At 40.9% G+C, this 14,292-nt stretch overlaps 1 protein-coding gene across 2 annotated transcripts in view; it reads left to right on the top strand.

Annotated features, from left to right (window-relative positions):
• ENOPH1 (enolase-phosphatase 1) overlaps nucleotides 1-11,970 on the top strand; it is a 29,966-nt gene extending 17,996 nt beyond the window's left edge. For both annotated transcript variants that reach the window (XM_003265815.4, XM_012499430.2), the window contains exons 3-6: nucleotides 1,867-2,069; nucleotides 5,559-5,691; nucleotides 7,793-7,916; nucleotides 10,866-11,970. In XM_003265815.4, coding sequence (XP_003265863.1) covers nucleotides 1,867-2,069; nucleotides 5,559-5,691; nucleotides 7,793-7,916; nucleotides 10,866-11,005 — 600 coding nt within the window. In that variant the 3' untranslated portion in view covers nucleotides 11,006-11,970. The remainder of the gene's footprint in view (nucleotides 1-1,866; nucleotides 2,070-5,558; nucleotides 5,692-7,792; nucleotides 7,917-10,865) is intronic.
• The last annotated feature ends 2,322 nt before the right edge of the window (nucleotides 11,971-14,292 follow it).

Genomic DNA, 14,292 nt, shown 5'->3' on the forward strand with positions numbered 1-14,292 from the left:
CGTGGGAGGCAAAGGTTGTAGTGAGCCGAGATGGTGCCACTGCACTCTAGCCTGGGCTACAGAACAAGACTGTCTCAAAAAAAAAAAAAAAAAAAAAGTCCTTTCTGTGTAGAATGCAAAAGGTTTTGAGCAGTCTCTACATTTTTTATTAACGTGTCTATATTAGTCTGTTCTCACATTGCTGTAAAGAAATACCTGAGAGTGAGTAATTTTTAAGAAAAGAAGTTTAATTGGCTCACAGGTCTGTAGGCTATACAGGAAACCATAGTGGCATCTGCTTCTGGGGAGACCTCAGGAAGCTTCTGATCATGATGGAAGGCAAAGCGGGAGCAGGCGTCTCACATGGTGAAAGTCAGGAGCAAGAGAGTGGGGAGGGGAGGTGCTACACACTTTAAAATAACCAGAACTCATTATTGCAAGGACAGCATCAAGGGAGAAGTCTATCCCCGCAATCCAGTCACCTCCCATTAGGACTCACCTCCAGCATTGAGGATTACATTTCATTGTGCAGTTTGGGTGGGGACACACATCCAAGCTATGTCATTCTCCATATGACAGTACTTCATCATTCTGCACTCCCTCCTTCCTTACTGCAAGCCCCTGCTGCCCCCTGTGTAGTGCTCCTGGGTCCTCACACCCACAATCCCCTTCCAGACTCCTCACCCCAGCTCACTCTGGCCCAGCCCTCATACCTCCTTTGGTCTCCTGTGCTTTATTCTGCCCTCTTCTCCCCACCAGTCATCAGTCTGTCTTTTCCTTCCACATTGTGTGCTATGGAACTCCTGCTCTGTTGTTTTTCTTGTTAAAATTCCTTCAATGGCAAAGATCTTACATGGTCTGCAGAGCTAACTCACTGGCAGTTATTTTCTAGTTAGTTCTATATTGGATACTGTGGAATGCTCTCTGTATGTGTTTTACTGTTAGGAATTAGGATTCAAAATGTAGTTATGTCCTTTGGGCATGGAATATTTGGGATTTTAATTTTCTGGATAACTCAGGGTTAATCTGAAATACAGTGAGTCCTTAATGTTGTTTTTAGGTTCTTGGAAACTGACTTTAAGTGAAATGACACTTAAATTTCAATTTTCAATTTTAAACCAACTGTAACAAAACCGATTTTTTTCCACATAAATGTTATAACAAAATGATGTTGAAGGAAATGACATTATTTGAGAAGGTCATGTCACTTGAAGTCGTAGTTTCCAAGAACCTTTAGATGATGTTAAATGAGGACTTACTTTACTTTCCTCCTTTACCTTTTTTTGTTGTCGAAACCTTGTTGAAACATACATACATAGTCCCCCATTATTGTATATAGATATGTACACATGTATCTTTAGAAATTGGACTGCTTTGTCACAAGGTCATTGTTCTAAGTGGCTACCAGGATTTTTGCAAGATGTGGGAGATTATAGGAGACTGAATGTGAACCAACCTTATTACTTCATTAGCTTCTTTTCGCTGAATTCCAGGCATAAACTAATTTATGAGATTTTCTTTGTTTCTTTCTCAATTAGTTATAGTGCAGAGAAAATGATCAGATTGAGTTAAAGTCCTGGTTTGTTGATCCCAGTAGTGAATCAACAAATCAAGTCTTAATTCTATCATTATATGCTCTCTCTTCTCATATACAACATGCCTCTCTGTTTAAATTTCAGCTTTTAGCAAAAGGAAAGGTAATGTAAATTTACTAATCCAGGTTCTTTTAGGAATCATTTGTATCAGCTCCAAAGTATATGATGTTTCAATTTGCAGCCATACTAGGGCTAATGATGGAGAAAGTTGTTCTGCTGGGTTTTTGGGTCTCGTTTTAAATGACTCTTTTTTGAACAAGCATAAAACAAACATGTTGTTTCTGACTTAAAGGCTGAAGAGGACGCCCACCTGGATGGGGCTGTTCCTATCCCTGCAGCGTCTGGGAATGGAGTGGATGATCTGCAACAGATGATCCAGGCCGTGGTAGATAATGTGTGCTGGCAGATGTCCCTGGATCGAAAGACCACTGCACTCAAACAGCTGCAGGGCCACATGTGGAGGGCAGCATTCACAGCTGGGCGCATGAAAGCAGAGTATGTGCTTGAGTCAGCCTAAACATTTCACCAGTCCCAAATCCAAATATGTTTTTTCACCAGTCCTCTCTTTCCAGCGTAAGTCACAAGATTGGTAAAACAGATAAAAATCCACATTCTTTTTAGTCTAACAAGTGAGCTTTGTTTCATTTTCTCAAAACTGGGCTAAAATATTTCAGCTGACTAGATTACCTGGACCTGCCTGTCTGGTCTTGTGGGTTGATTGAAGGACTTGTCAAAGTCTCCGTTTAAAATAGCTTCCTAGAAAATGGTGACTTCCTTGAACTAAGTCATATTTGATTCTTAGCACATGAGTGACAGCTCCGTTGGGCTGCTTCCCTGGACTGTTAATTACCTGCTTTTTGCTCTGTGAGACATAGGAAATTTTGTGCCCCATCATGTTGAGGTTACTCAGAGGATGTCGGCACTACCGTGTTCTTCTTTGCTCTTTTGAGCAACTTCCACAGATTCTTTGAGTCTTGGTTATGGAGTTCCTAATAGCACTCCTGCCTGAGGAGACTGTTGAGTATTATACTACTGAGAAATTCTTGATCGATTCAGACAGGGTCCTACTCTGTTGGCTGGAGTGCAGTGGCATGATCATGGCTCACTGCAGCCTTGACCTCCCCCAGTTCAGGTGATCCTCCCACCTCAGCCTACCGAGTAGCTGGGACCAGGCATGTGCCACCATGCCCAGCTAGTTTTTGTATTTTTAGTACAGATGGGGTTTTACCATGTTGCCCAGGTTAGTCTCAAACTTCTGGGCTTGAGCGATCTGCCTGCCTTGGCCTCCCAAAATGCTGGGGTTACAGGCGTAAGCCACAATACCTGGCCTATTTTTTTTTTTTTTTTAGAACTGGGGTCTTGCTCTGTGATCCACACTTGAGTGCAGTGGTGCCATCATAGCTCACTGTAGCCTTCAAGTGATCCTCCCACCTCAGCCTCCTGATTAGCTGGGACCACAGGCACGCACCACCACACCTGGCTATTCAAAAAACATTTTTGTAGAGGTGTGGTCTTGCTATGTTGTCCATACCATATTGCTGATAAATTCTTTTCGTTTGTTTGTTTCTGTTTTTGCTTTGAGACCGTCTTGCTCTTTGCCCAGGCTGGAGTGCAGGGGCACAATCTCAGCTCACTGCAACTTCCACCTCCTGGGTTCAAGCGATTCTCTTGCCTCAGCCTCTGGAGTAGCTGGGATTACAGGCGCCTACCACCATGCTAATTTTTATATTTTTAGTAGAGATGGGGTTTCACCATAATGGCCAGGCTGGTGTTGAATGCCTGACCTCAAGTGGTCCACCCCACCTCAGCCTCCCAAACTGCTAGGATTACAGGTATGAGCCACCCCTCCCGGCCTATTTTTGTTTTTGGAGATAGTCTCGCTCTGTTGTCCAGGATGGAGCGCATTGACACAATCTCAGCTTACTGCAACCTCTGCCTCCTGGGTTCAAGCAATTCTTGTACCTCAGCCTCCCAAACAGCGGGGACTACAGGTGCGTGCCACCACACCTGGCTAATTTTTTGTATTTTAGTAGAGACAGGGTTTTATCATGTTGTCCAGGCTGGTCTTAAGCTCCTGTGCTCAGGGCAGTCCACCTACCTTGGCCTCCCAAAGTGCTAGGATTACAGGCGTGAGCCACCGTGCCAGGCCTGCTGAGAAATTCTTTTTTTTTTTTTTTTTTTGAGACGGAGTCTTGCTCTGTCGCCCAGGCTGGAGTGCAGTGGCGTGATCTCCGCTCACTGCAAGCTCCGCCTCCCAGGTTCACGCCATTCTCCTGCCTCAGCCTTGCGAGTAGCTGCCACCTCGCCCAGCTAATTTTTTGTATTTTTAGTAGAGACGGTGTTTCACCATATTAGCCAGGATGGTCTCAATCTCCCGACCTTGTGATCCGCCCCCCTCGGCCTCCCAAAATGTTGGGATTACAGGTGTGAGCTACTGCACCCGGCCGTGAAATTCTTAATAAGACTTTGCCTCTAAGGATTTTAGGCCACTGCCTGCTGTAAACCCTAAGATCCAAGATTGTTTCCAGCTGCATATATTTCTTTTGTGTTTCTGTCAAATGAGATGTTGTTTCTTTGTTTATGTACTTTACGAGGAGCTTCTACCTTTTAAATGATGGACTGGAATTTCAGGATATGCCAGTGATCTGGGAATGTCAGCCAGGTTCACTTTGTAAAGCACTCAAAAAAGTGGAGACAGGAGACTGTGCACCCGGTAGTTAGACCATACTTCTCTTGGTCTTGGTTCCTTAATTATACAGCTAACTGCTGAAGACAGGAAAAATCCTGCCTCCATGGGTATGGACTAGTACTCAGAATAACATACTTATATGTGTACTGGTTTTGAATACGTTGATCTCTTTCCTTCAATTAGTGCAACATATTAAGCATGTTAATACATATAAAGCGGAAGACTCCTGACATTTTCCGGGTAATCTTTTAGAGATGACTGGTTCTACACCCCAAGTTGTTTGTGCTTCTCTTTTCACCTTTCTCCTGTGATGTTAATTTCCTCCATGAATGTGGAAAACACTGTAGAATTGGTAAAAGAGACTGAGTGTCAGAAGTCAGAAAAAGACATCTTTATTTGCTGACTGGTTAATGTGAGTTGGTACAAGTCTCAACTGATTTGTTATGTAATTTTTTCCCCATATAATAAAACATTGTTTTCTTAGTTCTCAAGAAATGCAGGCCAGGTGCAGTGGCTCACGCCTGTAATCTCAGCACTTTGGGAGGCTGAAGTGGGTGGATCACTTTGAGTCCAGGAGTTTGAGACCAGCCTGGGTGACATGGCGAAGCACCATCTCTACAAAAAATTTAAAAAAAAAAAATAGCTGGGGGTGGTAGCCCATGCTTGTAGTCCCAACTACCTGGGAGGCTGAGGTGGGAGGATCACTTGAGCCCAGGAGGTGGAGGTTGCAGTGAGCTGAAATCATGCCACTGCACTCCAGCCTAGGCAACAGAGCAAGACCCTGTCTCAAAAAAAAGTAATTCCATTTTCTAGCTAATCATAAGTTTATAGCTTTGAGCCTTCAAACTTTGTTTTGAATATTTTGGGTGCAGATCTTTCTAAAAACATTTCCATGCTTTCTTAAAGCACAGTGGACATAATTTAACCTTTTCTTGTCATGAAGAACATCAAAGATTATATTATATTATTGCTGTTGTTTGCTTTTTTGAGTTCTTTGGGAATTTAAAAAACACTTTCCCATTTCATCCTTTTATCTGTAGTCCCTTTTTACTGTCACTAGTGGCTATCTGTTCAAAACTATCCTCCTTTCCACATAGATTGTTGCTTCTAATCTGCTGTGAGCCTGGAACTCGGGCAGTACATTTATTAGAACTGCAGGAGTTTGTAGTCTCAGGGAGTGCTTCTCAGGTTACCATTTGGGCACAAAGAGAGAAACATATGGCATCTGTTTTGACAGGTTTTCATCTGGCTAGATGAGGTGTTCCTGTATTTTAACTTAGTGGTCTTCCCTCTAGGTTCTTTGCAGATGTAGTTCCAGCAGTCAGGAAGTGGAGAGAGGCCGGAATGAAGGTGTACATCTATTCCTCAGGGAGTGTGGAGGCACAGAAACTGTTATTCGGGCATTCTACGGAGGGAGATATCCTTGAGGTAGGTTACCTAGTTTACTTTGTTTTTTTGATGCTATCAAAGCATAAACTAATGAATGTTAATGGAAAACTAATTGGAACTAATAGAATGCTTTCTTTTTTGGTTGTTTAAAATTAGGTAAGAAGAAAATAATCACTTTTAATTATATTGTTTTTATAGTTTCTTCTATATAAGGTTGTTATATAAAGTTTATTCTGTGTCTTGAAAAATAAAATCAGTTAGGATGCAAAATAGGATTGTGCACAGTCCTGAGAAATATATAAAGACTTCTTGAATACAGCAGAGAACAAGGTACACTCATTTGTTTTTGGCTCTTTGAAGAAATATAGATTTTATTTAAGAAGAAACAGCATTATTATAGGAGAACCAGGCACATTTTTAAATAAAATAAGTTAAGGTGGTCACCTGTTGCATTTCGTGTACGTGAGAAAATTCTTGCTAGCCCCTCTGTGCCGTCATCCCTGCGCCCCCTGGAGGATTGGGTGATCAGTGAAAGAAGTGACTACATTCAGGGTTTTAAAAAGAAGTGCTGATTAGCTGAATATAGACCAAACTTACAGTAGGTAACTTGGAATATAGACTTAATTTAAAATAGGTTACTTACAGTAGGTAACTTGACCAGATACTTTTTAAAAATAAATATTTACCGGCCGGGCACGGTGGCTCACGCCTGTAATCCCAGCACTTTCAGAGGCCAAGGTGGGCGGATCATGAGGTCAGGATATCGAGACCATCCTGGCTAACATGGTGAAACCCCGTCTTTACTAAATAAAAAAATAAAAAAATTAGCCAGGCGTGGTGGCGGGCGCCTGTAGTCCCAGCTACTCGGGAGGCTGAGGCAGGAGAATGGCTTGAACCCAGGAGGCGGAACTTACAGTGAGCCGAGATCGCGCCACTGCACTCCAGCCTGGGCGATAGAGTGAGACTCCATCTCAAAAAAAAAATTTTTACTTATTTTAACTTACAATAGGTAACTTAAATATAGACTGAACTTATAATTTTAACTTACAATAGGTAACTTGAATATAGACTGAACTTATAATAGGTTACTTACAATAGGTAACTTGGCCAGACAAGTTTTTAAAATAAATATTTATTGAGCCCCTACCATGTTCAAAGAACACTTTGGCTTTGGAGGTTGTCGTATTCTAATTTTAGTATTTTCCTACTTTCTGTCTTATTTTTAAATCAAATATTAATAATGAAACCCTTTAATCATTGGTGACTGTTCTCTTAATACAGATACAATTTCTCTTCTGCTCTCTCTGACAACCATGACAGGCCAAAAGTACCTACTGAGTTCACTGATAAGAATTTTACTCTCTAGTTACCAAGTGAGGCAAACGGCGAGAAAAAGAAAATAAGCAAAATCAATCTTAACTTAAAAAAAAAAACCTTAAAATTACTTTTTTTTTTTTTAGCTTCCCATTGGCCAAACCCAGTTTGAGTGCTTACTATGCTTGTTTTTAGTTTGTGAAAAGTTCTGAAAACATTCAAAAGATCACATCTTAGTAACTGATCCTAAATATGGACTTATTTTAATTACTGTTGGTCAAATTAGCAAGTTACACATTTGACTCCAATTGTTTCCAAGAGGGCAGAGATATAGACGAGCCCTTGGGCAGAATTTCAAAATGTTTTAACTAGAAAATGAGAATTTCTTGTAAGTAAAATAATAGCTTTTTCATGAGGCAGGTTAGAGAAATTTTTTCATCGTAAGATTAAAGGACAGTGTTCAGAATCTTTCATCAGGAGTAAAATTCAATCCAGTAAGTAGTTTGAGTGCAAATCATCTTTAAGGGTAGGATGTAGGGCATGTTTATTTTAAACTATTTCAGATGTAAAATGAATGGTAGTGAAAACTAGGTAGATGATAAAATGATCTTATGTATGTTGAGCTGGTAGTTTTCTTCTTCCAAATGTCTGTTGCTATAAAATCTTTATTTTTACTTTGTATACCCTCCATAAATTCCCTATTAAGTAGATTTTCAGTAAATACTGAACGAATGAAGTAACTGTGCTTGTCACGTATTTCAGAGAAAGGTATGAGGGCACTGCAAGTGTATTTGTATTGCCAGTCTTTCCCCTTCTCTTTGTTCAGCTTGTTGATGGTCACTTTGATACCAAGATTGGACACAAAGTAGAGAGTGAAAGTTACCGAAAGATTGCAGACAGCATTGGGTGCTCAACCAACAACATTTTGTTTCTGACAGATGTTACTCGAGGTGAGTAATAGACTTATATACTCCAAGATATGAACTGAGCCTGGCACTACAAATACATTGCCTCTTTAAAGAAAGTTCATATGGGGATCCTTGAAAAATAAAAGTTTTACAGTTTTATATGAAGAAACAGTGTCTGGTTCAAGTTCATGTTTGAATTTAAAAAAAAAAAAACAGCAGTGAAGGCAGGCATGGTGGCTCATGCCTGTAATCCCAGCACTTTCGTGGGCTGAGGCGGGAGGATTGCTTGAACCCAGGAGTTCGACACTAGCCTAGGCAACAATGTAAGACCTCTGTCTCTACAAAAAAATTCAGAAAGTTAGTTGGGTGTGATGGCTCACTCCTGTGGTCCCAGCTGTGTGGGAGGCTGAGGCAGGGGCATCAGTTGAGCCCAGGAGGCCGAGGCTGCAGTGAGCCGTGTTTGCGCCACTGCACTCCAGCCTGGGTGACAGAGCAAGACTGTCTCAAAAAAGAATGAACCAACTCTGGGGGTTGCATGTGGGGAAGTGGCATTGAAAAGACTAACTCTTCTCGTTTAACTCCTTGGCCGTGATTTCCCACCCATCGCTATGTACACACACATACACACTATGACACAGGAAATTAACAGGAAGACTTAGAGGAATTGTCATGGGAAGGAGCATGCATGTGGGGGTGTGAGTATAAGGGGTGGTTAGTTGAGCCAGCCAGTTCTGGGATTAAATGCACAGTTCAATTTGTGATCCCTGGACCTTTGCTCTATCTCCATATTAAGAATTATAACCCCTGTCTTTAGACCACTTACAGTTTCTTCATATTCTTGTGTTTAGCCACTTAGTTTTTGTATTTGGGATCACATAGTACATCTATAATTTCAGATCTTTCTCTTCTCACTTAAGCCATTTCCTCAGTTGCAATTGTAGAAATTATTCCTAATTTTGGAGAATAGAAATAATCACTAAATTGGCTTCAAAATGAAATTAGCTCCCTTTGATTCTCTGTAAGGCGGTTTTATTCCTGCCCTTCATCTTCTGCTGGCCCCATACACACTTAGGCGGTGGGGCCAGAACTTGGGTCATTGGCAGCTGGGATGAGGCAGGGAGCTGTCTGCCTGCTTGCTCTTTTCTCTCTCTGGTCCTGTTTTGGTACTACATGCCCAGACTTCCACTGCTGAGGCAGAATGAAAAACTAAGTTAATATCCCAAATAATGGCTGGGTGCAGCAGCTCACACCTGTAATCCTAGCACTTTGGGAGGCCAAGGTGGGTGGATCATTTGAGGTCAGGAATTCAAGACCAGCCTGGCCAGCGTGGTGAAACCTTGTGTCTACTAAAATACAAAAATTAGCCAGGCAGTAGTGGTACACTCCTGTAATCCTGGCTACTCGGTTGGGGGCTGAGGCAGGAGAATTGCTTGAGCCTGGGAGGCGGAGGTTAGGATGAGCCGAGATCGTGCCACTGCACTCCAGCCTGCGCGACAGAGAGAGACCCTGTCTGAAAAAATACAATAAAATAAAAAATAAAATCCCAAGTAATACCCAAGTAGGAAAAAATGTCTCAGTATTACAACAGTAGAGCAAATAGATGCTTAGGGATAAAACTTGCCCTGCGGTGAATTAGATAAGAAGCCTGAATATGGAACGGCCACTTGTAGTGTCAAGTCCCATGTGGATTGTGATGGCTTAACTTGGTCATATTCCTGGGTTGCCAGTCACGATGAAAACTTTGCTCAGGGCAGTCAGGCTAGGAAGTAGGGGTGAGTGGAAGGTAGCTGCCTTTCTCCAGTGGCATCTGTAGAGGTGGTCTGAAGAAGACATTCCCACACAGAGAGGGGAGTCTTGAGTACTGTTTGCTCTGGGAAGGTGACAGGCCCTTTCACAGGCAGAACAGAAAACAGGCACTTGAGGAGGTGGGTGGGTGGAAGAAACAGCTCAGCCCCAGTGTGTCTCCTGGGAACTTCTTAACTCTCTCAGCACGACTGCCCTTCAGTTAATCTATTCAGGTGCTGTGACTCTTCTCCAAAGGCTGAGAAACTATTGGCGATTACTCTTATACCAAATCTAAATTCCACGGGATTTATATATATATATATATTCCAGATTTCTCACCAGTTTTGTTCTGTCTGTCCTAGTAAGCGCCATGTCTCTTGTCACAGACCTATATCCCATTTCCCACTCTAACTTGCTCCATTATAGGCAGGGAGTATGACATGTTTAGGGTCTGGAGGTAAGAGCAGATATCTTGGGCTGATTAGACCATAGGATTCCATTTGTCCCATTATCTTCTTTGTGTTTTTATTTTTTTGATACAGGGTGTCACTCTGTCACCCAGGCTGGAGTGCAGTAGTGCGATCTTGGCTCGCTGCAGCCTTGACCTCCTGGGCTCAAGCAATCCTCCCACCTCAGCACTCTGGAGTAGCTGGGACTACAGGCACACGCCACCACGCCCAGCTAATTTTTGTATTGTTTTGTAGAGATAGAGTTTCACCATGTTGCCCAGGCTGGTCTTGAACTCTTGGACTCAAGTCTGGCGTTCAAGTGAACTCCTGGGTCCACCGTGCCCAGCCCCATATCATTTTAATTGGTGTTACCAACAGCCTGTCCTTTGGGAAACAGCTCAGTTCTCGGTACGGGCTGATGGGAGGCAGTGGAGGAAAGGTGTAGGACAGAACATGGCTCCATCCTTCTGCATTCATAAGTACTTAATAAAGCTCAGAAGTGTAGGATACACTGCCATTCTCTTCTGTCAAGTACAGTTGCGTATTTTTAAAAATTTTATCATGGAAAAATTAAAACATACCTAAAAGAGATAATATAGTCAACCCCAGCATGCCCATCTTTTAGCTTCAACAGTTATCAAATCCGGGCCAAATTCATTTCTTCCATCCCCACATCCCCCTGCTGACTTTGATGCAAATCTCAGACATCATTTTTCGGTGTTTCTGACACACACACATCGTTTGATTTTTTTCACAGAGGCCAGTGCTGCTGAGGAAGCAGATGTGCACGTAGCTGTGGTGGTGAGACCAGGCAACGCAGGATTAACAGATGATGAGAAGACTTACTACAGCCTCATCACATCCTTCAGCGAACTCTACCTGCCTTCCTCAACCTAGAGAAGGGTTGCTAAGGCAGACCACACTGTTCCCCAGAGTTGTCCCTGCAGTGTCTAGGTTTATTCTAATGGTAAAAGTAACTTACTTAAAAAACATATGTACACATATGTATGCAAGTATGTATATATGTGTATGCTCAGATTAACTTCCACAGGTACATAAGTGAAAGAAGTCTCAGTTCAGTGAACACAAAACTTATTTAAAGATGCTTTATATGTAGAAATTGTTTCAAATCATACTCTAACGCTTAGTGAGGGCAAAGTGTAGTTGATAGAAGAAATTGCTAAATACCTATCTAATGTGCTATGTTTATCAAGTCGTGTACTAAAATGGAAAGCTAGTTTTGAGAAATTATTCAGAAGCCTTGTTATTTTAAAAATGAAATATTTCAAAGACTTATTTCTAATAATAATTCATTGCCCTCGTTGTGATTTAGAAGATTATAACAGCTGTATTTCATATTTGCCTCCTTACATATATCAGAGACCAAGGTATTTCCTTCTGCTTCAAAAGAGCAAAGTTGGGAAAGAAAACTCACTTGAGTCTTGATCAAACAAGTGTCTTTTACTTAAGAAGAAACTTTGGTAATCATTGTGGCACCCACAGCAAGCAGTTGCCTTACCAGTGAAAAAGGTGCACTGATGTAACATCTAAAACAGAGATGTGGTTCTTAATGTTTAACAGAACAGTTCTAATCCTGCCAGTTGTTATTATTATAGATTTTATAGTTGCCTTTCTAACTACTTAGCACAGTTTGAGAATATGTTAATTGCTATTTACTATTTAAAAAGTTTTACTGAAATCAGTCCATAAGATTAAGATGAGCCCTAATATGTAAGATTTTCCTCTGGAATGGATGTGAGAAATGTAAATTTTATAACAGCAGTATTTATCCTGGTTTAATTCTAATAGGATGTCATGTTAATTTCATGTTGTGATTAATAAAAGCATTTTTTCTTCACTCAGTTTTATATAGGTTCCTGAACTCTATCCACATGCCGTCATAGCAAAAGAGAAACTGAAAAACAAGAATATTTAGCTCTTATCTTAATCGTGTATGATGTGTGTGTTTTAATGGAGTGCCAGTGGCAATTCGTGGTTATTATTTGAGTTATGTATACATATAAGGTTACTATTCCATTTGGATAGTAAGCATTCAGGATATGAGTGAAGTTCCTTATATTTTTGAGAATCTTAACTTTGAGGTCTATAAGGTAATGCTTGAAGGAGGGAGTTACTCTCCTAACTAATCAAGAAAAACTCATGAATCCTGGAGGAGCAATTTTAGAAATGCTTTGAATAAGGAAAAATAAGTCTTAGAACTATGAGAGGACAGGGGATACAAAAGATTTTATGTTGATAATTTTGATCTAGTAGCCAATTAAGAAATCTAGGGACTATGAAAATATATGAATAAAAAAGAAAGGAAATGAGTTTAGGTACATCTTAGAAATGGGAATAATTTGTAAATGATGATAAAACCACAAATGGTAATAAAAGGATGAACTTAATACCCTTTTTGGAAAGCTCATAGGCAGATGGCAGAAAGGGGTATATCTTAATGATATTTAAGGAGTAGTTGGAAAATGAAGAAATGAGAAGATTAGGCACTAGGATCTAGATTAGAAAGGAATTGAATAAAAAGAAAGGCACGCAGCATCTAGCCAGCAAAGGTTTGAGGTGGAGAGGCATTTTACTGCCCATGTACACTGAGTAGGGAGGACAGAAAATAGATTTCAGGAATTAAGAGAAAGTTGAAGTATCAGATTTATTTTGCAAAGTAAGAGAAAAACTAGTTGAATGGAATCATTTTTAGATCCTAGGAAAACCATTCACAAATGATGGAGAAAGGTCTTGGGAAGAATTTGAAAGATAAAGTAGATTGGCAAGAGAGGAAAAATACCTATCTAAGAATGTAAGCAGTGATACACAATGTATACATGTATTGAAACACCACAGTGTACCCCATAAATATGCACAGTTATGCATCATTAAAAAATGTTTTTAATGTGGATAATGAGCTAGAAGGTGAATTCAGATGAATTCATAGTCCTTACGAGGGGAAGGAAGGAAAAAAACCTCTGGAACTTCCAAAAAGAGGACAAAGGCACTAAATTTCCTCAGCCTCTTGTTTGCAGAGAATACGGGGGACAAAAGCCTCTTAAAGTTGTGGCTCTTTTTATTCCTGTTTATTAATCCAGATGTACTTCTCTTTCCTACAGTGGCACTGATTTCCAATCTTGGGTCAAAGCCCAGGTTGGTTTTTCAGAAGAGAAGCCCTTGACAGAAGATTCTCTAATCTTATCAACATTTCTGGAGTAGCAGGACTTCCTTTTGGTCTGGAAAGCTGGTTTTAGTTGCTACGCAGAATGTCAAATGTGTAGTTGCACAAGGAAAGGTTGAAAGCCACTGGCTTATTGCCAGGGCAGATGCACGGCAGCCTTTCCCCAGCAGATGGTGCTGTTTCTCCAGACTTGCTATCAAGTGTGAGGCTCCACACCCCCCACACTCCCCCACTCCCCACCCCCCGCCCCGTCGCCTGCCAAATACAGCAGATGGAGCTAAGAGAGAGAAAACTATATTTTGTTTATCCTTACAAGCCAAAAGTTTGATGTTGAAAGAGTTGGAGTAGTTTGGAAAAAATGGCAGTAATCCGGAATGAAATCCAACTATCTAATATTCCTTTTCCTCAATAAAAAATTAGTGATTTTTAGATAGCCCCTTTTTCCAGCGGCAGTGTTAAAAAGGGATTGTTTTCAGGGCTTTTTTTATTCCCACGAGTACAAAGTTGAGTATAGTATATTCCAAAAGTTTGTTAACCTACCACCTGTGCCCAAATGGCAAAGTGATATTATCCTCAACCTAATATTTAAGAATAATGTGGAGTTTTTACTAAGACACTTGGAGTAACTAACAGAAGTAAAATTTCTACCTTACAAATTCAACCCAAATTTATTCCTTAAATATTTATTAAGCATTTACCTTGCATCCCAGATCTGCTATGAGGGGACAAAGCTCCTCTCTACTCCCATGGTGCATACATTCTTGGAGGAGAGACAATGGTGACTAATGACAAGAAAAAATTAGATACTAGTAAGTGCTCTGCAGAGAACATAGGGTAGAATAACTTTACGGGGGGGTGATGAGAAGGTGACATCTAATCTAAATGACATGGAAGACATGTAGGAAACTAGGAGAACTGGTGTTCCATGCAGATGGAACAGCATAGCACAGATCTAGGGCAAAGCTTGGCCTGTTTCAGGAATTGAGAGCCCAGTGGCTGGATA

This window comes from Nomascus leucogenys, chromosome 9, assembly GCF_006542625.1.
Source record: "Nomascus leucogenys isolate Asia chromosome 9, Asia_NLE_v1, whole genome shotgun sequence".
In the NCBI taxonomy this organism is placed as follows: domain Eukaryota; kingdom Metazoa; phylum Chordata; class Mammalia; order Primates; family Hylobatidae; genus Nomascus; species Nomascus leucogenys.